Below are 22,845 nucleotides of genomic sequence, written 5' to 3'. Positions count from 1 at the left end.
GTAAATCAAAACAAAGGCCCAATGCATAACCCTAGTTTCACTATCACCAATCTTCTCCCTATAAGAACCAAAAAAACCCTAATTTCAACCTCTTCATCAGCCGCATTTACAGAGAAAAAGTGCGTGTGAGAATCCGTTTCTGCAACAATGAAGTACAATCCAAGAGTTTCCTCCTCTCGCCGTAAGAGCAGAAAGGCCCATTTCACTGCTCCATCAAGCGTTCGCAGGGTGTTGATGAGCGCACCCCTTTCATCTGAGTTACGTACCAAGTACAACGTCAGATCTATCCCGGTGAGAAAAGACGATGAAGTTCAAGTAGTAAGAGGAACCTACAAGGGCCGTGAAGGAAAAGTTATGCAAGTGTACCGTAAGAAATGGGTGATTCACATTGAGCGTATAACTAGAGAGAAGGTTAATGGATCTACTGTTAATGTTGGTATTAATCCATCTAAGGTTGTTGTTACCAAACTCAGACTCGATAAGGATCGTAAGTCTTTGTTGGATCGTAAGGCTAAGGGACGTGCTGCTGCTGATAAGGATAAGGGTACAAAGTTCACTGCTGAGGAGGTCATGCAGACTATTGATTAGATTTAAAGTCGTCTTTCTTCTATCTCTGCTGAAGAGAGGTTATATCAGTACGTTTTTGGTTTATTAGGGTTTTTGAGATCTCTGAATTTTCGGGTTTATTTAATGTTAATTGAATGTTGCTGAAAGTTGTTAATTTTGGGTTGATCAATATAACTCAAGTTAAAGATTTTAACTTGTGTGCCTGTTTCACTTTATTTATGGTTCTTTCTGCTAGAATGATTGCTTCAACCACTTTGTGCTTTGAATATAACTTGTGCAATGTTTAGTGACTGACATGCTTATTGTTTATATTGAGGTTCTAGCTATGTAGTTTCCAAGGTAATTAAGGAACTGCATAGCTTCTAAACTTAAAGAGTTGTTCGTAGTGTATTCTTGGTTTGTACTTTATGAAAAATATGTTAAGCTTGCATGTTCAGTTTTGTTCAGGGATATGTAGATTTATCTATAGTCTCATGTGGTTGATTGCAAGCATTGTAAATTCTTTGTTGTTCACTATATTGTGATAGAAGTTCTGCATCCTATTCTATTAATAGGATCACCCAAAAAGAGTGGGAGGGATAAATAGGATTCATTGTGTTGCAATGCTAGCTAGTTCGGGATTGAGTCCTGGTGTCTTGAATCTATTAGAAGCTTAATATCTCGGCCTTGTGGGATTCTTCCTCTGAAGTAATGGCAGGAAGTAAATAGAGCAGGTTTTACGTTTGTTTGATTAATAGGGTCACCCAAATAGAGGGGAGGGATAAATAGGATTCAGAGTGCTGACCTAACTAGTTTGGGATTGAGTCCTAGTGTCTTGAATATTATATTAGCAGGTTATATCTTGGGATCATAATGTTCTTCTTAAGAAATGGCAGGAAGTGATTAGAGCAAGTGAAACACTAGTTGGGAAGAGAAGGGAAAACAAACGGAAAAGATGTGTAAAGAGAGATACTTCATTTATTTGGAATAACACTGTTCCCATTTTCCATCTGATCTTTTCTGCCCGCACCTGAACATTTTGTTCCAATGGATAAAGTGGAAAAGATGGTTTAGGGTTGCTTTGGAAGTTGGTTTTTCGATAGAAAATGGAGCTTCAACTAGATCACTGTATCGGCTGTCTTAAAGTTGATAGGTTCTAGGTCTGGATTTGGAACTAGAAGTGATCGTTGGTGTAACACTGCTTAAGTACCGGGCAACTGATAAGGATAAGGGTACAAAGTTCACTGCTTAAGATGTCATGCAGAGTGTTGATTAGATTTAAAGACATCTTTGTTCTATCTCAGCTGAAGAGAGGTTATATCAGTACATTTTTGGTTTATTAGGGTTCCTGAGATCTTTGAATTTTTGGGTTTTTTTTTTCTGCTAATTGAATGATGCTAAAAGTTGTTAATTTTGGTTGATCAATATAAAAGTTTAAGATTTTAACTGCTGCGCCTGTTTCACTTTATTTATGTTTCTTTCAGCTAGAATGATTGCTTTAACCAGTTTGTGCTTTGAATATATCTGTGAAATGTTTAGTGATTAAGATTGTTAAGAATGCCATTCTTATTGTTTTTTCCGAGGTTCTAGATATGTAGTTCCGAGGTAATTAAGAAATAGCATTAGAGTTGTTCGTAGTGTATTCTTGGCTTGTACATGATGGAAGTTATGTTCAGCCTGTGTGTTCGGTTCAAGGGAATATGTAGATTTAGCTCTAGTCCATGTGGTTGATTGCAAGCATTGTAATTGCTTTTGTTCACTATATTGTGATCTAAGGTTTGTATTTGTTGTATTAATAGGATCACCCAAATAGAGTGGAAGGATAAATAGGATTGAGTTCTAGTGTCTTTTGAATCTAGTAGTAGGTTTATATCTTGGGCTCATGAGATTCTCTCTCTGAAGAAATGTCAGGAAGTTGAATGAGTAAGTTTTGCATTTGTTCTAGTAAAGGGTAAGCCAAATAGAGGAGAGGGATAAATAGGATTCATAGTGTTGACCCTAACTAGTTTGGGATTGAGTCCCTGGTGTTTTGAATCTATTAGGAGGTTTATATCTTGGGCTCATAGGATTCTTCTTTAAAAAGGCAGGAAGTGAATAGAGCAAGTGAAACAATAGTTGGGAAGAGAAGAAGGGAAAACCATTTTGTTCCAAAGGATATTGGTTTGGAAGTTAGTTTTTCTTGTTCTTGTTAGATTTGTTTTTCAATAGAAAATGGAGTTTTAAGTCGATGACAACTTGATCATTGTTTGAATAACTGAAAAAGTGAGTTTAGGCTGCTTGTCTTAAAGTTGAAGAATTCTAGGTCTAGATTTGGAACCAGAAGTGTAACACTGCTCAAGTGCTGCCTGAGAATTAGAGCAAAAGGTGCCTGCCTCCTCATGATGCTCGAGTGACAAGGAGTTGTCCAAAAAAAAATTTTTTTTTGAGGAAAAATGCTGTCCATGCAGCGATTTCAGTTTTTTCAAAAAATAAATAAAAAATTGACCAAATTGCTGCTGGAGCAGCAATTTTTATAGAACTTTTTAACGTGTTAATTTTGTTCGAAAAACATCGCTCCCTTAGGATTGATTTTGCCCTTTTTTTTGATGTACCGTTTATGTTTTTTTGAGGAAAAAAGTTGTTGTTTTGGCTTTAAATACGGTAGGTCTGTTTGGTTTTGATAAAATGTCATCTAATTTGAACCAAAATAAGGTTGGTTTTTCTCTTTTTGATTTGTTTGTTGTGGTATTTTTCGGTTGTATCATATACAAAAACCACATCTTTTGTGTTGTATAGTTATATTTGAATGATAAAAAAGAGTCCATAACTATATGTCCCACCCACTCTCTTTTAGATTTTTTGATCTTTTTTTTTTCGGTATAATTTATGTAATGCAAGCCCCTAACGTATACAAAATATGACACTTTTGGTCTCCACATTCTTAAAACTAAACGGTTTCCTACCAGGAGCAGAGCGAAGAGAATGTTCAATTGATGCCTCCGGTTTGATTTTCATTTTTAAGTAAAGAGAAATAAAACAAACACGTATTCAAAACTCTACAAAATACCTCCACCTCCATATTTGGATATGATTTGATATTTTCAGCAAAAAACTTCTCCTTAATAAATTTTAGCTAATCGCACTTGTTTATTTTTGAAGATCAGTAACAAATTCAATTCACTTATTTTCCTTCATACCAAACACTACTACGTTTTTCTGATGTGAGACTAATGCTGTTTATTTGCATTATTATAACCTATTCTCAATTTCACACAAAAGAAAACTATTGCCTGAAGGTCTCTCTCTAAATAATCTTTCATTTAACCAATCACTGTGATTAGATGGATGACTATCCCCACGAAAACAAAAACACTTGCTCAGGTAAAAGCTGTCAATTCTGGACTTCTTACTTTAAGAAAAAATTGCTCTAGGGTAAAGACAAATAGAAAATTGTGAAATGCCACAAGCTGGTCTATTTTGGGAACCACCTATAGGAACAGATCCATTCCTGAAAAAAAAAAAAAAGTGTCTATGAACTTACTTATTGAGCGCCTCCTTTCACATGTCAAAGAATTTCCTTTGTGTGAGTTCACGAATGGCAGGCTGCAGTCCTATCAAGGCTTAAGAGCTAGTGCCACACCAAACTTGGGAGTCTTATCCAAGGCTTTGGTGTCGAATTCACTAGAAATGGTCAACAATGACTTTGGAATCACCTCATGCTGCAACACAGCCCCCAAATTTCCATGATTGTTGAGCTTGAGTTTCACAATTGTCAGGCTATCCACAGCATAGGACCCTCCAACTGTAAATGTGTTCTCATTTGTGGAGAATCGTCTAGTTATTTCACCCGTAGCAGCTGTCGTCTTCAGTGAATCCATATGATGTATGTACGATGCCTTTATGGTGTCCCCTTTGTCTCCTCTTAAGGCCAAAAAAGAGCAACAAATATCACAAATTCAATCTTTTTTATCAAGTGTGCTTCTGATGGCACAAGTTATGGACGGACATTAACGCTTAAACTTACAAGATTATAGCAGCACAGGAATCTGGTTTTGTCACGCTAATGCCAGCAGTATACTTTGTTAGTTTACTTGTTGCAGTCTCATAACTTGCCTCTGCACCAAGAGCAAAAGTTGGAGTACCAAGTGTGATTGAAAGATCTACTGCAGGGGATTGTTTCAGAGCAACAGCAGTGGTGAAGGTTGCATGATGGTGAAAGTACTGAGTCTCTAGCTGAAAAAAGAAAGCACAAGACAAGTTTTGAGAAGGGAGAACTCTTTTATCCTTTCCAGCAATGGACCCAAGAAATGAGCCCAAAAGAGATGGGAAGAGCTTACCCTGCCAGAACTGTAGTCAGGGAATTTCAGAGAGGCAATGGTTTTTGTGGATGGGACGATGTCAGTCAAAGTAAGAGTTGTTAAAATCTGCAGGAAGATAGAAATGTGAAGGATACCCAGCAAAAACAAACATCATTAAGAACATCAAGGCGTAAGCAACACACATTTGATCCTGTATCAACTTTGACATCAATCAAAGTGTTCTTGTATTTGTACAGCGCTCCTACATCTCCAGTTGAAAGCCCTCCTTTCTTCACTGCGGTTGATGTAAGGGCCTGCACTAAGAAATCGTGATTAGAGAACGTGAAATTTGGTCTCCATAGATCTATTGCTAAAAGAATTTAATAAGAAGATAACTACTGCACATAAGAAATAAATGATTGAGGGAAAGATCTGAAACAATGTATTTATTTTTTTTTATAACGTAAAGTATTGTTGAAACAGTACCAAGAAGGTACAGAAGGATACATGACATAACACAAGACCCAGCCAGACAATCTGCTATTGTTCTCTACTTAACTCCAGAAAATCCATGTACTGATCTAGATTAACTACATATTGCTATTACACCAGAAGTACAGGTTCTGTACACACTTATATTTAACTCTAGGAATGTGCTCTATGCCCTTCAAAACAAGTGTTGTTCCTTTCCAACCAGATTGTCCAGAAGTTGTAGAGTGGGATAGTCCTCCATAACTGTTTCAGCCTACTAGGAACCTTTTGAACTTGCCAGTTTTCTAATAGATACCTTTAATCTTTTGACATCACCCAAGAGATGCCACAAATGCTTTGGAAAAGACGTAAATAATCAATCAAACATAAGGCATCACCCTAAGGACAAAACACTAGAAAGGTTTTTGCAATTTCAGAATCATGTCTTGAAGAAAGCGATTATAGTGGAGTTCTTCCATGTGTTGCGCAAAAAGATTTGAATTGAGAAGCTTCTTCTTGGTTTCTAGCAGTAATTACTTGTTAATTTTTTAAGCAGGAATTTGCCCATCAAGATCATGTTTTTCAAGAAACTATATGAATGGGATTATAAGATCTAATACCAATGTGAGTAGGGCACACATCATGACGACCTTTCTGCTGACTGGAGCATGGTATATAAGTGAAAGCAGGGTAGAGAGGAGGGTCAATATTCCCTGGGTTTCAAACATGTGGACCAACTATGGATGGGCATCAAAAGAGATTAATATAAATGCAAACTTCATTACTTATGAAAATAAAAAGATCTTATATAAATGCACATTTTCTTCCATGTATGTCTCTAATTCAAATTGGACGACTTTTACAAACTCAAATAATGCCAGTTTCATTGAACAAAATGGAATGAGTTGAGTTATCAAGATAGGCCAAGCAACCTTAAACACAAATATGCCCAGCAAAGATTTGGCAGATAAACATTGAAGAGACGATGGAAAATATTCTCTGTCTCATCAAACAAGGATTACTAAAACATCTCGCAGAACACATCAAAATTTAGGAGTTCTTTGTCTCTGTTTTGAATTTAGAAGGTGATAAGTATTACCAATGCTTCTTCCAAATGAAATTTAGTGAATGAAAAGTTGAAAACTATTGCCAAGTTACTATTCAAACAGATGGAGGCACAACTAATGGTCTACCTCCCCGGCTCCAACAGGTTTTAAGTATACAGTCAGTATTAGCTGTTTTTCCTCATAAAAAGGGAACCAATTGATGCACCAAAAGTAAGGAAAAATATGCTCTGCATGACATCTAAGTTTAATACAACAAAAATAAAGGAATACAGTGATTGGGACCTGACTTTTGAGGAAAAGTGCGATTATTTCTCAAGGTAAGTCAAAGAGAACAACCGAAACTTATATATGATTAAGATTCAAAAGTAATGTATCTAATTACTCTGTCCATAGTCAAATTGAGAATACTCCTCTTTAAAAGAATCACTCGTATCCTCCAAACAGTAAACTAGAATTCAATTCATTTTGACATAATCAGTTTCCTGATTATGAAGATTGATTATCTAGTATTACACTATTACTAAACGACACTTCCTAATATCGTGTTCTCCTTATTGAGTTTATCAGCTGAATACAATTTTCTATGTATTATACCAATTGCGATATGGCACAATTAATTTTCATTTGGCAAATATCATTACCAAAACGGGGAAAAATTAACACAATGAAACCAACACAAATATGCTTGATATAAACAAAAATTCTTCACATCAATTAACATGTAGAGATTTTTTCTCGTCAATCTCATAAGATTCCACACATAAATTAGACAAAGAAAATGCCATATACTGATATACATTCGAAAATAGACACTTGGAATCTCGAAATCTGGAGAGATAGACCTCCAATAGCAACTCAAAGTGCACATAAAAACTCTAAAGGATATGAAAACTAGTATGCAACAAATAGAGGTAAAACTGAACAAACTCCATACCACTCCTGTGTCACTGTAGGTAGAGATGGACAATTTCTGATCGGAGATATAGTCCTTCGTCAGCAGATCTATCAATTGAAACAGCACAACATTTTATCTTTTGATTATTCAAAAACATTCATAGTTCCATGAACATCTATTAAAAATCGGGAAAAATTACCTTTGGCCTTCTTGCCGATATCAGAGAACAATCCAGGTCCCATACTCGTCTTCTTACAGAGCAAAGTGAAAATCCAATTCCAATTCGATCGAGAGAGAGAGAGAGAATTGGTGTTAGCGTTGTGGAAATGCGAAGAGAATGGAGGGCTTATTTTATTGGGTTGGTCAAGACTTGGTTCAATTATATAACACAAGAACCGTGACCCGTTATGCTCGCCATCGTCAACTACTGACCGTCCATCACTCCTTTCCCATTTTTCTATTTTATTATTATTAAGTAGTAGTACTATTTTCCCGAAAAATATTTTTCAATTTTATCACTATGAAATATAGATCCCGAGATCCAACACGAACACGATGACCCCACTTTCAACCTTGACCTTGACCCAACTCCAAAACTTGCTAAGCATGATAAATGTCCTTTTGCTTTGTAAAGAGACCAACTAAAGAGTTTCAATGAGCTCTTTAATTTGCCACCAGGATAGTTAGGGATCAATGAGCCAAAATGTTTTAGACTAACATATATAATAGGTGAGTTAAAATGAATTGAGCTGATAAATGAGTGGGCTGATAATTAGCTTAAACTTAACACGTTGAGCAAATTATGATTTTATCTGTCACCGACCAAAAAGTGATATTTCCTGAATGCAAAAAGATTAGGATCTACATAAATGTAAAAGAAAAGAGTTCAACATTGATCTTGAAATTGTTCTACTATGACCAACATTAGAAGTTCAAAATGGAACGAACTCTTGCCATTCACTTTTGTTCTTATTTTTCAATTCAACAAATGAATCCACATAAGGCATGTTATGTGAAGAAAAAAACAACCAAGACCATCATCATCAACATTACTAGTCTGATCTGGGCATTTGGTTGCTTATCCTCCTGAATAGGATGCCTAAATCTCGAGATAAGACACAGGAGTAACAACGATGAAGATTAAGATCCTAGTTGTCTTCCCCACATAACACACTTTATGTTAATCCTGTTAGCTTTGCTTGCTATATCAGTGACTGAATACCGTGATTGATTGTGAAAAATAAGGGCAAATGTATGAGGACCTTTAGTTGCAGACTCCCAAGGATGACATTGTTAAAACAGTTTCACATAGTTGATAGGCAAAGTTGGACTTCTCCCCAAACAAATACATCAATACTCTTTTTGCCCTTTCATACTCTGGAAAAGTAAAACTCAAAATTCAAATTCTACATCATCAGCAAATATTAAATGGCTTATTGGCACCACTGGATCTTGAAAGGAATAACAATCCATCTGGTTTATGACTGCCCCCATTTGCAACTTGATAATTGGTCTGCACACTTTTCTTTCCTTTCTGTACAACATGAATCCTGCATCTGCAATCTTTAAGAGGTGTGTTCGAATTGACAGAGACTAGGAGTCTGATATCTTTACCATTGTCGCAATCTGAATAAATACATCCATATACATATATTTGGTTAATCTACACCAAAATCCAGCACTACTGTCCATTGTGCAATGCCCATATATCCATGCCCTCATGTTTAGGGTTGCTAGACATTTCCACAAATCCGTTTAAGATGAGAAAGCAACAGCCTACTCTTCTTCAAAAGAATTCCTCGCATCGTCACATAAATAACATTTCCAAACAGGTTCAACCAATGCTCTAGCACTATGCAACTCCTGTCTTGCATCCTCATCATTACATGAGTCTTCTTCTAACTCCAGTTGAGGGTAGATCTGCTGGAGGGATGTCAACATTAATGTAAGTTCCTTCCACTCTCTTTCATCATGTCTGACTAGCTTAACACACACAAAATGCAGGAGTCCAAACACAAGATCAAAGCTCTTTCTTTTCAGCCCAACCAGCACATTATTCAATATAGTCAGCCCAACTGCATCCAGCACATTATAGTTAGCTCTCAACAGCTGAACCATTAAATTCACAAGTTTCTTGAATGTTTTGAAGTCCCCCGTCTTAGAAATTCTATCAGGCTCCTCATCAGAATTTGTATCTTGCTGTTCAGCCAGCTCAGTCCTGGCTAATGTGGATACCCACAATGGAAGATCATCTTTTGGATTAAAGGAACTAATTCTGCCTCCTGGAATCTTCTTCATCAGGTCTACAGATCCTAATGCCAGAATTAAATCAGGAACCCATGGTTTGACTGCAGGAAAAAGACGAACTGCATATCCATAGCCCAAGTGCTCTTCAATGGAAACATAAAGGTTTAACAATTCATTGGCAATGTCAAAAGCTCCCCATAAAGGTTGTGATACCTCAGAGAAACTCTTGAGCACTACATTCATCAACTTGGCTACATATGTGAAGGAACTCTTCAGACAGAGATATATCTCTTTCAACATGTCTTCTGTAAATTGCAGCTCCTCATCAGAACTTCTCCTCAAATTTGAGATAATAAATTTTATGTTTTGCAGAGTAAAGGATAGGCATTCCTCCTGGCGTTTATGTACAAGATCCATTGTATGAGCATCAGCAATGAACTTCAGCACTGCGGTTAGCATCTTCACTACATTTAATATCCTCTGTTGTTTAGTAAGATCAGACCCTGGATACATGTTGTATGCATAGATCAATTCAGTTCATGCATTGGCCAAAAAGAGGAGAAAGAACTAAACTGCCAAAAGGGTTGTAAGTTAAGACATAAATCTTGATGTTATACAGCAATTCCGCCGACAAGGTGGTTCAACAAACTAAAAAGTTCAAGCAGGGCCACATCCTGATCTAATGGAGCAGCTAAGATTTTTAACAACCTAAGAGTTCAAATGTTGGCCCACTAAGAACATAACAGTGGAAAGAAGAAACACTATGAACATTTTGCACTATTGAAACTTTCATACCATAAAGGTTACCTAAAGCAAACAGGACAACTCAAACTACTTATCACAAACTGAGCCTAGTCTATTCTTCAATAAGTTCACCAGACATATCATAATAATCAAGGCAATGGGCAGCATTGACAACTAAGAAGCACCATTATTGATAGATCAAAAAGAATTAAATCAAAACCAATGATCTATTCATCACATTATAATCCCCACACATGAAAAGAAAACTCTATTTTAAAGTGCATCTCAAAAGGAAAATCAGATGGAAAGGAAAAGCTAACCATTACTGATGAGGTCAGATATTTCACTAGATGGTACTCTGAGTAGCTTATTTGTGCAGCGAAGAAGATGATGAATTGTCATTTCCAATGCAGTTTCCTGGAAGATAAAATGGAGCATATTAACCAAAAAATATCCGATGAATAAGTGCGAAAACCAAATCTCCAATACGTAAAGGTAAAAGCAGTCATTTCTGTGTGTGAAGTATATAGTTTCTCATGAACAAAATACATGGAACAAGAATGATAAACTTTCTAATGTTGTGTAATGAACCTAAGTTGCTCGGATTGGGCGTCCGATACAGGTGCAGATCTAGAGATCAAATCCTTCATGATCTAACTTTTAAGATTCGGGGGCACGAATCTAGATACAGATATGGGTGCGGGGATTTGGCTATAAATAATTCAAATATAAAAAAATAGAGTCGTAAAAATATCCCTAAATTATGATGCACTATTTGGAAGTAAGTGAATGCACATCTATTTGAGAGCACATTTGAATCTGTAATCATGATTAAGTACAAGAGAAAATATCTCAAATGGTCACTCAACTTTGAATATTTCACTTAGAATGCCACTCAACTCTATTTTATGACTCCAAAGTCACTCAACTTAGAGCAATTCACTTAGAAAGTCACTCAACTTCGTTTTGTAACTCAACTATTGGTATTTCACTTAGAAAGTCACTCAACCAATAAAAACAATTTTTTCTTTAAACTATGTTGAAATGTAATTTTTATTTCAAACCAGATTTTTAAGAAACAATAAAATATCCATTTTAATTATTTTATCGAGAACCCACTCCAATTATTTAATCATAAATTCCTTGAAAAACGCACAATAACAATTGGCAAAAATTATTTCCTTTTCTGTTCTAGTATTTCCTTCTCTTACTTTCCTTTTATATCAACAAAATTTCTTTTTCCTTTACTTTCTAGTGTCCATCTTTTTTTGTTTCTTTACATCGAAAAATTCTTATTCTTTTTAGGAATTTAAAATTTTAATACAACACATTTTCCTAGTATGTTACAAATTTGATTGGTGAAGTGAAACAAGTCAATAAAATAATTTAAATGGGAATCATATTATTTCTTTAAAAATTTTAATATAAAAATTACATTTCAACAAAATGTAATGAAAAAAATCATTAAATTGATTGGGTGACTTTCTAAGTGAAATACTATTAGTTGAGTTACTTTGAGTTATAAAATAAAGTTGAGCGACTTTCTAAGTGAACTACTCTAAGTTGAATGACTTTTGGGTTATAAAACAAAGTTGAGTGACTTTCTAAGTGCACCATCAAAATTGAGTGACCGTCTGATGTTTATTATTAAGTTAGAATCAGAAATCATTGTATATATCTCAAATTTCTCTATCGATTTTGGTCAAAGTACCCAAAATCTTTTGACCATATCCGGTACGGATCTCACACCCACACCCACCATGTCGACCCAGGTGCCACACTGGAAGTGAAGAGTCCGCACAACTTAGAGCCTCTGTGGATTGGTTTATTTAAGGTACTTTTAAGCCCAAATGGCTTTTTAAGTAGTTTTGTAGTATTTGGGTAAAAAATTGTTTTTAAGCCAAAATAACATAAATAACCCTTCAGGATGGCCCAGTGGTTTGGGCTTGTGACTTTCATGTTGGAGGTCTCAAGTTCGAAACCCCTTGCCAACAAAAGCAAGGGGTTTGCCTCTGGGTCAAGTTCATTGCACTAGGCTTGCCTAATGAAGGCTTCCTCTATTATGAGGTTAATGAACTATTGCATAGGAGCGGGGGTTTTATCCTATGTGCACCCAAAGGGTAGCAGCTGCGGGTTTCCTTGTAGAACTTTTTTTTTACATAAATAAGCCAAAAGTCATATGTTGAAATTTCTAACTTATGACTTTTGGCTTATAAGTCATAAGCCAAAAGCAAATCCAAACAGGCTATTAGTAATGAACTAATAAACTAAGAAGAAAATTTAACCTATAGCAGGAAGACTTTCACCAAGAAGAAAACTCCAAACAGTGCTACCACAAAATAATCTCCATAAACATGAACTGCATTCCATAAATGAAGTTACGCATTGATATGATATTTTGGTTCAATTATTTAAAGCAATAATATCTCTAAAAATATTAATATATGCTGCATAGATAGCTTAATTGGAAGCCTTGAAAGGTTGAAACCAATCAATTTAAGACAATTACTTTTTCATCTATAGAACCTAACTGTAACAGAAAACGGAATATTTCTGCATCCAGAAACAGATCATTGAAATCCTAACGGAAACATAAATATGAGATCTGTTGCGCCAGCCGCCAACAAATAATATCTCAATTATTTTCGCTGCAAAAGTTTGGTGCCTCCTTATCCCTTAAGCCCAGTACAATTATATGAACCCCTTTGATACCGAGGATGCACAGAAGACGGAACTCTGTTTTAAATAAAAGATTAACAAAAAAAGAGTAAAACTGGTTTTAATCTTTTGAACGTAGTATTGGAAGTTGAAGCAGCGAGCAATAGAAAAACACCACTCACCTCTGATGTTTCATTTGCAGATTCCATTCTACGCTTCCTCTTGTTGACATTTTTGTCTCCACCTAGGTTGTTGTCCTGCAAAGATCTGTGAAGAGCAAGAGCTGTGTATGCCAAAATTGGGGACACACTCATATATTCACGTTGTGTACATTGTAAAATGCTAACTTCAGAGATGGTCTTCAAAGAAAGGAGTATAGTTTCTAAGCTTCCACTCCGTAGAATAGCAGTCCTTGTATTTTCAGACAAAAGGAGGTCCTTAATCTGCCAAGCCACTCCTACAGCAATTTCGTACTCTTCCTTGAAGCTACATTTAACCTTATTGGACATCTTTTTCTCCCTCAGATTATTTGATTTAGAGGAGAGCTTGACGGAGGACTTACTCTTTACCCGTTTAGTTGATGGAACACTAAAGTTTACCAGTTCCGTCCCAAATATCTCGTGGCACTGGGAGGCCGTTCTTTGCAGATGCCTAGCTAGATTTTCAAACATCTCATCCAACCAATTGCAAGATAGCATCATTTTGTGGACAGACCTTACCTCAGCTTGCTTTTCTAAAGAATTGGATAAATCTCCACAATTAGTTACCAAGGTCATGCAGTCATTGAAAAGGCCATCCACTGCATCTGGACAGACACTTGAAATAATGTTACAGACAGAGGCCTGGGCACATGCTGAGGTTGCAGCAGCAAACAAGTGCTTCAGTCTTTCACCAGACAATTCCTTTTTAAGTTTAGTCTGATAAGACCCATCATGTACAAGATAGATACAAAGGTGGGAAGCTGCAATAATTGAACCATCAATCTGCTCCGCCTCCAATTTGCCAGATGATACAATCAAACTGATGAGGTTTTTCAAGAGTTCCATCCATGACTGCAGCGAGGTTCTTTCTGATACGGCAAATTCACAGAACCTTGCACCAGCCAAAGGAGACCTTTTTATAAGTGTGACACAGCGATTGCATGCTTCTTTCAGGTTTACTTTTGAGGGGAAGTATGAAGGAAGGAGAAGCTTAGTGATTTTCTGACCAATCATTGGTTGATCATTTGCAAGTGTAGACAACAACAGGTCTATATGCACAACCTGCATAAGAAAATGTTAAATTGACTTGAGCAGAAACTCAATTATCCAGGCTTGTGTATGTTTTAGGTTATACAGTTCAGACCATACCTTGTGAAACTGAAATTTTCTTAAATCTGTTAAAGTGAGAAGGAGATCTACAACTGCAGCACGAACTGGAGGAGAAATATCATGAATCAAATGACCCATTCTTGGTAATAATACTTTGAGGATCTCGTGAGAATGGGGGTTTCCAAGAAGGTATATCACAGCATTTACTGTTGACAACCTGACCTCAGGGCATGAGTCATGTATCATATGGTCAAAGATTTTGGTTAGAGTTTTTGTGATTGTTGGTGAAGGGATAACTTCCCAAAATAAACGAAGAATGCGGCAACAACCTTCAACTGCTACAACCCGCACATCAGGACACTCATCCACAAGTAATTTATCCAGAAGAAAGAACTGTTTATCAAGGAGTGTGTCTTTCACCTCTTTTGTCGCATCAGGATCTTCAAGAGGGAATAGATCTAGAAATAAGTGCAATGAATTTTGTCGGACATTTGAGTTTGCAACCTACCAGAAAAGCAGAGGTGTTATAAGTCACAATTATTAGTAGGCATAAGACTGGATAAAAAAACAGGGATGCCAAAAGGGAAAAAAAAATACTAATGCTAAAGATATGCTATGCATTCTTTAACCAACCCGATTTGGTAATATAGTAAGCATCAAAGAATTAGCATGTATGGAGAAGAACCTAATAAAGAGATGCATCGCCAATAGCTTCATTTAAAATTATACAACTAAATTTGAAGTGACTTCCACAATCCTAGAGGTCAAACACAGAAACAAAGAATTAGCATGTTGTATTCTTTTATTTTTAGTTGTCTTAAGCAGAATATCTCAATTATCCTTTGGATTTTCTTATGGCCTCAGTTCGTTTTTGAGGGGGGCACCTTTGAACTGGATCATTGTTTTCATTTTTAGGAGTAGTATTTATTTTTTAGAGAAGAAAAGACTCTGCCCAATGATGGATGAAGATCACCCCTTAGGAATTAGGTAGGGAACCTTAGCCTTAGGGCCATTTGAATTTGAGGTGCAAGGTTTAGGAGCTAAATCAACTGAATGGTGCAAGTTTTGTTTTTAATTCAAAAAACATGCTGTGAAAAAGTGAATGACTTCTATTGAGACACCTAGGCTCATTTTCTTGACTCTTGTGTGATTATATTGGCTTAAAATTGAACTCTTATTGTTGATTGCTTAATCGAGGTTCGATATGGATCTGTCTTAAGTCGAACATGTGTGCCATGTGTGTATTAGAAATTTTGTGATATTTTGTGTTTGCATATTGATATCTAGAACTTGCCCGGCATGTTTGCAAAGCAGAATGGTGAATGTTGAGTTTAGGAGATGATACAGTCATCTCTTTGATTAGCCATACTTTTATACTTCTACTTACCTACCCAGATGTGATATTCCTAATTAACCTCGTTGAGCCTTTATCCTATTTTGTTGGTAGCCACATCTGAAGCTTAATCCCTTGTTTCTAATCGGTATTATGTTTGGTCCCAAGACTCCTAAAGCACTTTAACTGAGAATCAGAATTTGAAAGGAGTATGAATGAAATAAAAAGGGATAGTTGAAGATGGAAGCATGCAGAAAAACTAAGAGTGCCGTTTGAAATCCTTGAAATGACAGTTCTTTGGAAAAACAAGATGGAAACTGTAGATTGAGCTCATAAATCTCACTATTAGAATTAGAAATGCAGAAAGTTCCGTGCTTTCAGCAAAGTTTTCTACTTATTGAACTCAACCCCAATGAAACTAGTGAATGAATGATGCACGACACCTTATATCTGAATGGAGAAAACTTTTCTAGTAGAAATCTAGGGGGGGGAATAAGTTAGCAGTTGAGTAAGATATACAAGAAGTGGAAGGGTATCATAGCAAGTGAGACCAAAGGTTAGACAGTTCCAACAATTCCTGAAACTTGAAAATAAGGAGTAGAGCTATGTCCAATACCTGCAAGGAGCGGAAAACAACAGGCTCAGCAAGACGAAAAATGAGCTTCTCAACCCCCTCTGTGGTTCTCTGATTAATAAAACCCCCTAAAACCCTTCTAATGGACACAGCAAGTACCGCTGAACCTGCATGTACACAGCTATCTATCATCCCCTGCAAGAAGCTATTCTCAATCTCATCCTTAGCCAGCCCTTCGGATACCTTCCATGCCCGAAAAACAATCTCCCCAAATGCCTCCAAGATAGACTTACGCCCGAATGGAATCTGTGATTTAAGCATAGCCAATGCCTCTTTCAGAAGCTGCACGCTCAAACCAAATGTAAATGCAATAAATTTCCTCCCATCCTCGGTCTTCAAAAACAGAGGCGAAATCACACAACGCATAATCAAATGCTTCAAATCCTCAATACTCTCATCCTCAAAATCCAACAACGTAAATGCCTCTCTTAACATATAAACCCTATGCACATCCACTTTCTTCTTCAATGTCAAAGCTCTCGACAACAGAAACGGCAATGCCTGAGAAATTAGAGTTTCTTTCCCATACAAACCGTCCTTCCACCACTCCTCACATAAATTAGCAATTTCAGATAACAAAACAGAATCAGACTCAAATAAAATCAAACAATCATGTAACGCCCTAACCGCCGGCAATAAATCAGAATCCCTAAACGCCTTTCTCGGATGAGAAACACAGAGAAACGAAATATAAACATATATACGAATACCCTCAACGATTAATTGCTTTGCATCATCCTTTTCTTCTTCACTCTTCTTGTTCCGGGCAGATCTACGGACCCTCTTCGTCGGCGGTGTTTGAGGAGATAAAACGACATCGGTTGAGTCGGAATCAGTTAGGGTTTTGTATTTCCTGATGGATTGTGAAATGGAGTGGTGGAGGGCGAGAGGAAGCGTAGTGGTGAGATCTGAAGAAGGACTGAGAGTGTGAATTAGGGTTTTGAGAGATGGTTTAATGGATTTAAACCCTAGTTTTGCTGTTGAAGAAAGGAATTCTTCGGCTGAAGTTTTTAGAGAAGAACGAAGCCGCTTCTCCATTGGAGCGATGGAAAAGCTCGGAATTTTACCAGTGGCCTTTTCTTGATTTTGCGAGAGAGGACAGGGAGAAGAGTTGACAGTGAATTTTGAATTTGAAGCAAACGGGCATTGGCGCTTGAAGTGTATATTTGCCAAGTATCAAGTTCCCAAATACCGAAAGAATTAGCTAGCGTTTGGCCATAGATTTTCAAATATATTTGGCAAATATTATTTGGGTGAAATTTCACCATGTGTTTGGCCATAGTATTTGGGAAATATATTTCAATTTTTTAAGAAATATGACTTATGCCCATAAATTTGTATTACATAGCAAAATAGAAATATCGCGTAACAAGATTCATGACTTCCGCAACAAATCAAAAAGCATCATTACAGTAAATAGTCGCATCGTTAAAAAAGACTAGTACAAATCATGATAATGAAAATACAACTAATATGAATTTGAAAATGTATGCTCTTTATAATAGAAAAATTTGAAAATTTGAAAATGTATGCTCTTTATAATAGAAAAATTTATTAATTGAGTTAGTTAGCAGATGGAGATTTGATTGAGTTGGTTGGTGATAATAAATAAAGTGTTTTTGTAAAAGATAAAAATTTGGTGTTAAATTTGAATTTTTAAAACTTTCCAAATAATGAGATTTGGCCCAAATACTAAAAAAAACTAGTATTTGGGAATTTGGGTTATTTGCCAAAAAAATTTGCCAAATAATGAGAAAGTGTGACAAACAATATTTGCCAAATTTTTTCCCAAGTTTTACTTGGGAAATCTATGGCCAAACGGGCGTATTTTTGAGTAAGTTCTAATATTTGGGAATTTTAAAAAAATTAAAAATTATCCTAAATTTTTATATTTTACAAAAATAACTCATTATTATATTAATTTCAACTAATATTTGTTACTATCTCCTCTGAAATAGTTTGATATCTAATTTGAGTGATAAAATTGAGAAAAAAAAACAATTTGTGTTTAATGGATTATAATTATAACTAAATTAGTGACAAGTTTGAGTATGAGATTAATGTATTGTCTTGTCTATATTGTTATTTTGTTTTTGTTGATTGTTATCAATTATATTATAAGGTTATTTTTTAACGGAACACATTCATTATAAAATGATAATATAAATTTATAGGTATTTTTAATAATTTTTAGAACTTATGGCGTATAAATCATATTTTTTGAAATAATCAATTTTTTTGAAAAAAATTGGGGCCAAACACATAGTGAAACTTCACCAAAAACTTAACCCAAATATGATTTGCCAAGAATATTTGAGAACTTGGGATCAAACGCTAACCTAGTTATTTTCATTTTTAGTTGTTTATTTTACCACATCAGAAAAAAGATAATTTATTTTTCTGTTATTATATTTAACACTAATTATTTATTCTAAATTATTTCTCAAATAACATGTACATTCAACTAAAAATAAATAATTGTTACAAAACCATTTAATTGTGGATGTTTCAATTCTTTTCATCAACAACCTAACGTAATGAACCTATTTAATGTAAGTCTTAATGTTGTACTAACGTATTTGGTTAAAGGATGTAAATAGATGTTTTTTAAATCCTATAAAAGGGTATCCTTTACCCTTGTGAAATACACATTTTGAAGAGATCAAAGAATACTTCTACTTAATATTTTTCATTACCATTTGTCTTACCTCCTTGTTTAGTATTATTGTGTTTGGTCTCATTTTACAATACGTTATCCGCACAAGTCTCTAACCAATTAAGACCTACTAAATTCGAAATTATCTTTTTTCCTAAAAGAAAATCAATTTTCTTTCTGAGTCGGGTAAACATTTATATGTTTACAACATATCTAATAGGACTTACATAAGTCTTTGATCAACGATTTAATTACTGCATACATAACTTGCTTTTGGTATTAGTATGATACTTTACTAAGCATAATAATCAATATGTTTTAGGTTTATATTTTTATGTTGTTTATATGCTACTAACTTATAACTCAAAATTATATACCAGGGCATATGATAACATGCTAGTTAGAATACTCGTAAGTATTTTCTTGTCATAAATTTATGATAAATATTGGTGTGTCATACAGAAAAATATTATTGTATTAAATATGACTTGAAACTCTTACAAAAAAAATGACGTTAATATCTATTGAAACTAATAATAAATATTGTAGAACAATTAAAATTACATATTAAATCTACTGTTTCAATACTTCATGAGTTTACATGTTTTTGAGACATTCAATGTGGATGCATATAACATATAATATATTTTATAATCATATTATACTTTATTATTTGAACATTAATTTACCATTTATTATAAAGAAATCAACATCATAATATTAACTCGATTATTTTATGATAGTTTCCACCATGTTAAATTTGTCAAAGCTTGAATTTGTGGCACTTGACATTTCTGGAAAGAACTATTTATCATGGGTACCTGATGATGAAATTCACTTTACTACTAAGGGTCTTGGTGATAGAATAATCGAAGGAAATAAAACATCAAGTCAGGATAAAGCGAAGGCTATGATTTTCCTTCGTCGTTATCTTGATGAAATCCCGAAGGTTGAATACTTGACAGTAAAAGATCAACTTGAATTGTGGATAGGTTTGAAAGGGAGGTATGACCACCTCAACGTAACGGTATTGCCAAAGGCTCGTCATGAGTGGATGCACTTACGATTTTAAGATTATAAAATCGTAATTGAGTATAACTCTGTTGTATTTAGAATCACTTCCCAATTGAAATTATGTGGGGAAACTATAAAAGATGAGGACATGTTGAAAAAGACACTAACTACTTTCCATGCCTCCAATATGATATTACCGTAACAATACCGTGAAAAGGGTTTTAAAAAATACTCTGAATTGATCTCATGCCTTCTAGTGGTTGAGCAGCATAATGACCGTTCAATGAGAAATCATGAAGCCCGTCCCACTGGAAGTGCTTTATTGTTTTTTTTCTCTACTGAATTTTGTAACAAGCTCATCGCCCATCATCATCTTAATTCGTGTTTTGAACATCTCTTTCTTGCCATTGTTTGAAAATACTAGCTCGCGTAAAATCTTAAAAATTACTCAGTACATCAACTTGACAGTATGCCTTTTGGGCAAGTGTTTTCCTGTCTAGACCTCCCATTCCACATACGACAAACACTAATTGAAACTCATCATTTTCTTCATTGATCAACTCAGCAACCAACTTATTCACCTCTTCAACTAATCCAATGAAATCTTAGTCTACAAGACAATACTTTCCCAAAACCAATCAAATATCAAATAGAATCAATTCTTTGACCAGAGAAGCATGTGCAAGTATTGTACAATAATGACTAGAACAAATAAAATATCTTGATGTAATTCAAACAAGAAAATTCAAAATCTGAACTTTTTTAGCCTTTCTTTTGCTAATTGTGAAAATTCAACAAAAGTGGAAGAAATCCATCAAACACAATATCAGTTAACATATAGGCCATTTGTGCAGCCATTCAAATCGATAAAAAAAAAGGATTCAAAATTTCACTCCAGCATATAACTTTAATCATACCCATCAGATCGTTGGGTCCTTAGAAACAACAAAAAGAAAACAGAACAAGGTAATCCAACTAAAAATTCTTCCAACATCAAATTTAACTTTAAATTTAAGACAAAAGGAAAGAAATAGGAGCGAACTAACCTTTAAAGATTATCAAAACCCAAAAGGTGAAGTAACAGAGAATTGTAATAACCTGGAAACTATACCCAATGAAACCCTAAAGGAACCGTTTGTGATTCTTCACCATGCTCATATAATTATGATTTTTTAACGGGGAGGGTGGGTAGAAAAAATGAAGAGATAAATAAGCTAGGTCAAGTTTTTATTCAATATTAAACTCTAACGATTGGATATTATATTCTTTATTAATGATGGATTTATGTTCCCGGTTAATGTTAAACTAAAATTTGAGTTTTGACGACTGAAAAAAAGTTAGGTCGCTATATGTAATCTATAACGACCAAATTTATATTCCTTCGTTAAGAGGTGGTCGTTAAAAGTTAAATTTCTTGTAATGTTGGACAGAGTTTAAGAAAGAAAAAACGCTTTTTAATCTTGTGTGTAATATCCCGTAACTTAAAATACATTTGCGACTCGTAAACACCAAGGCATAGATGTGATATCGGGGGAGGTATATCATTGAAAATGGTTAAGCATACCATGTAACCCTTACATTTAGTCATTTGAAGGGTTAAACAAAAGTTTTAGGTCAAAGAGATCATTAAAGAAAAGATTAAAGTTTAAAGGTTCATTGTGGAGGAACACTACAAATGATCTCATTTCTCATCTAATTTTGAAGGGGCATATCTCTTAATATACAACGAGTTAGAGAGCCTACAACCTATCCAATTGAAGGTATTTGAGTCTAGTTTCCAGCAAAACAAATCGCTCGTTAAAACGATATCAGAGTAAAAATTTATGTTCATTCTACGACAGACGCGCGCACTGCCCAATCACTACGGGACATGTGGCACTTTAAAGAAAGTCGGCCAAACTTGTGGTTTTTATATTAGAAGTTTGGGATATACTTTCCCATATACTCAAGAACGTGTAAGGACTAGTTTCAAGTTATTTTTTCAAGTTTTTCTCATCTTCAATCCACCAAAGCTTAAGGTAAGTTGGTTTCTTCAAGAATCAAGTGGCTTCCTCTCCATAGACCTATAGATATACTTAGCTAAATGTTTTCTTGAAGGAAAAAATATTGTTCTTGGAGAATAAAGAAAGGCAGGGGCTGCTTTTCTTTAATAAATAGGTATGAATCCTCTTCTATCTTCATAAATAGTATTCCAAGGATGCTTTAAGTATAATTTGCGGGTAGGACTCACGGGATGGTGATAGGAAGTCGTGAGTCTATGTATTACCCATTGTATTTGATGTTTTGGTGAGGAAGAAGTTTGTAGAAGGTTGTGTTGGCTGTTGTTTTGACCGAATGAGGGGTCAATGATATTGTATTGGGGAAGTAAGCCGGTTACATTAAAACGGAAGGCAAGGTATAGAGAACGCTACTATTATAGTTGTTGAAAGTTTGTTGCTCACCAAGTGTTTGATGAAATTCCTAAGTCGCTAAGAATATGTTGTAGCTGGTTATATGAGCTCATATTATTTTAATTTATGGCATTAGTTCTCTACCCACTTAAACTATGAGCTTATAAAGGAATTTGATAGCATTAACAAGGAACTGGTGGGATGGTGATCTGAGGCCATGAGTTTTACTTTTATGTTAAGTGTGGATGATTAAGAGAATTGGTTCTTTATGGTTAAAGGATGAGGAGTAATACTGAATATGTAAATAAGTCACAAGCGCACTTGGAAAGTAGATAAAGAGAAGGCTATGGTGATACACCGCTCATCTATGGTACTTGTTGAGATTGTCGCTCGCGAACCATTATTTTGTTTTTGGCATTGTTGTGGCTCTTGATTAGTTTCTTATACTATCCTTTTATGATTTTATGTTATAGAGAAAGTTGTCAACAAAGGAGTTTGACGACGTAAGATAGTAAGTCCTGAATTAAAGTATGTAAAGCTAAAACCTCTTTTTCCCTTAAAGCACGACCTAAACTCGCATGTTCTTCCAATAAATGTCACTAT

The 22,845-nt window shown here is 35.1% G+C and overlaps 4 protein-coding genes across 4 annotated transcripts in view; 1 reads left to right on the top strand and 3 right to left on the bottom strand.

Moving 5' to 3' along the window:
* The window catches only part of LOC125859849 (uncharacterized), a 662,179-nt gene that overhangs the window by 339,814 nt on the left and 299,520 nt on the right, over window positions 1–22,845 (bottom strand). The gene's annotated exons all lie outside the window — the stretch shown is intronic.
* Window positions 88–760, top strand: LOC125859852 (60S ribosomal protein L26-1-like). Its single transcript, XM_049539695.1, has one exon. It carries the CDS (start codon window positions 148–150, stop codon window positions 586–588), a length of 441 nt encoding a protein of 146 aa, XP_049395652.1. The 5' UTR covers window positions 88–147; the 3' UTR covers window positions 589–760.
* On the bottom strand, window positions 3,955–7,611 carry LOC125859850 (mitochondrial outer membrane protein porin 2-like). The gene is made up of 6 exons (XM_049539693.1): window positions 7,456–7,611; window positions 7,296–7,363; window positions 5,027–5,137; window positions 4,863–4,949; window positions 4,550–4,758; window positions 3,955–4,446 (listed from the first exon to the last, which is right to left on the bottom strand). Exons 1-6 carry the CDS (start codon window positions 7,496–7,498, stop codon window positions 4,140–4,142), a joined length of 825 nt encoding a protein of 274 aa, XP_049395650.1. The 5' UTR covers window positions 7,499–7,611; the 3' UTR covers window positions 3,955–4,139.
* On the bottom strand, window positions 8,663–17,326 carry LOC125859840 (uncharacterized). Its single transcript, XM_049539671.1, has 5 exons — window positions 16,165–17,326; window positions 14,255–14,719; window positions 13,088–14,167; window positions 10,568–10,664; window positions 8,663–10,006 (listed from the first exon to the last, which is right to left on the bottom strand). The coding sequence occupies exons 1-5, from the start codon at window positions 17,218–17,220 to the stop codon at window positions 9,033–9,035; spliced, it is 3,672 nt and encodes a 1,223-aa protein (XP_049395628.1). The 5' UTR covers window positions 17,221–17,326; the 3' UTR covers window positions 8,663–9,032.

This window comes from Solanum stenotomum, chromosome 3 (assembly GCF_019186545.1).
Source record: "Solanum stenotomum isolate F172 chromosome 3, ASM1918654v1, whole genome shotgun sequence".
Classification (NCBI taxonomy): domain Eukaryota; kingdom Viridiplantae; phylum Streptophyta; class Magnoliopsida; order Solanales; family Solanaceae; genus Solanum; species Solanum stenotomum.
Note: the sequence above shows the minus strand (reverse complement) of the source record. Positions and strands in the feature narration are given on the sequence as shown.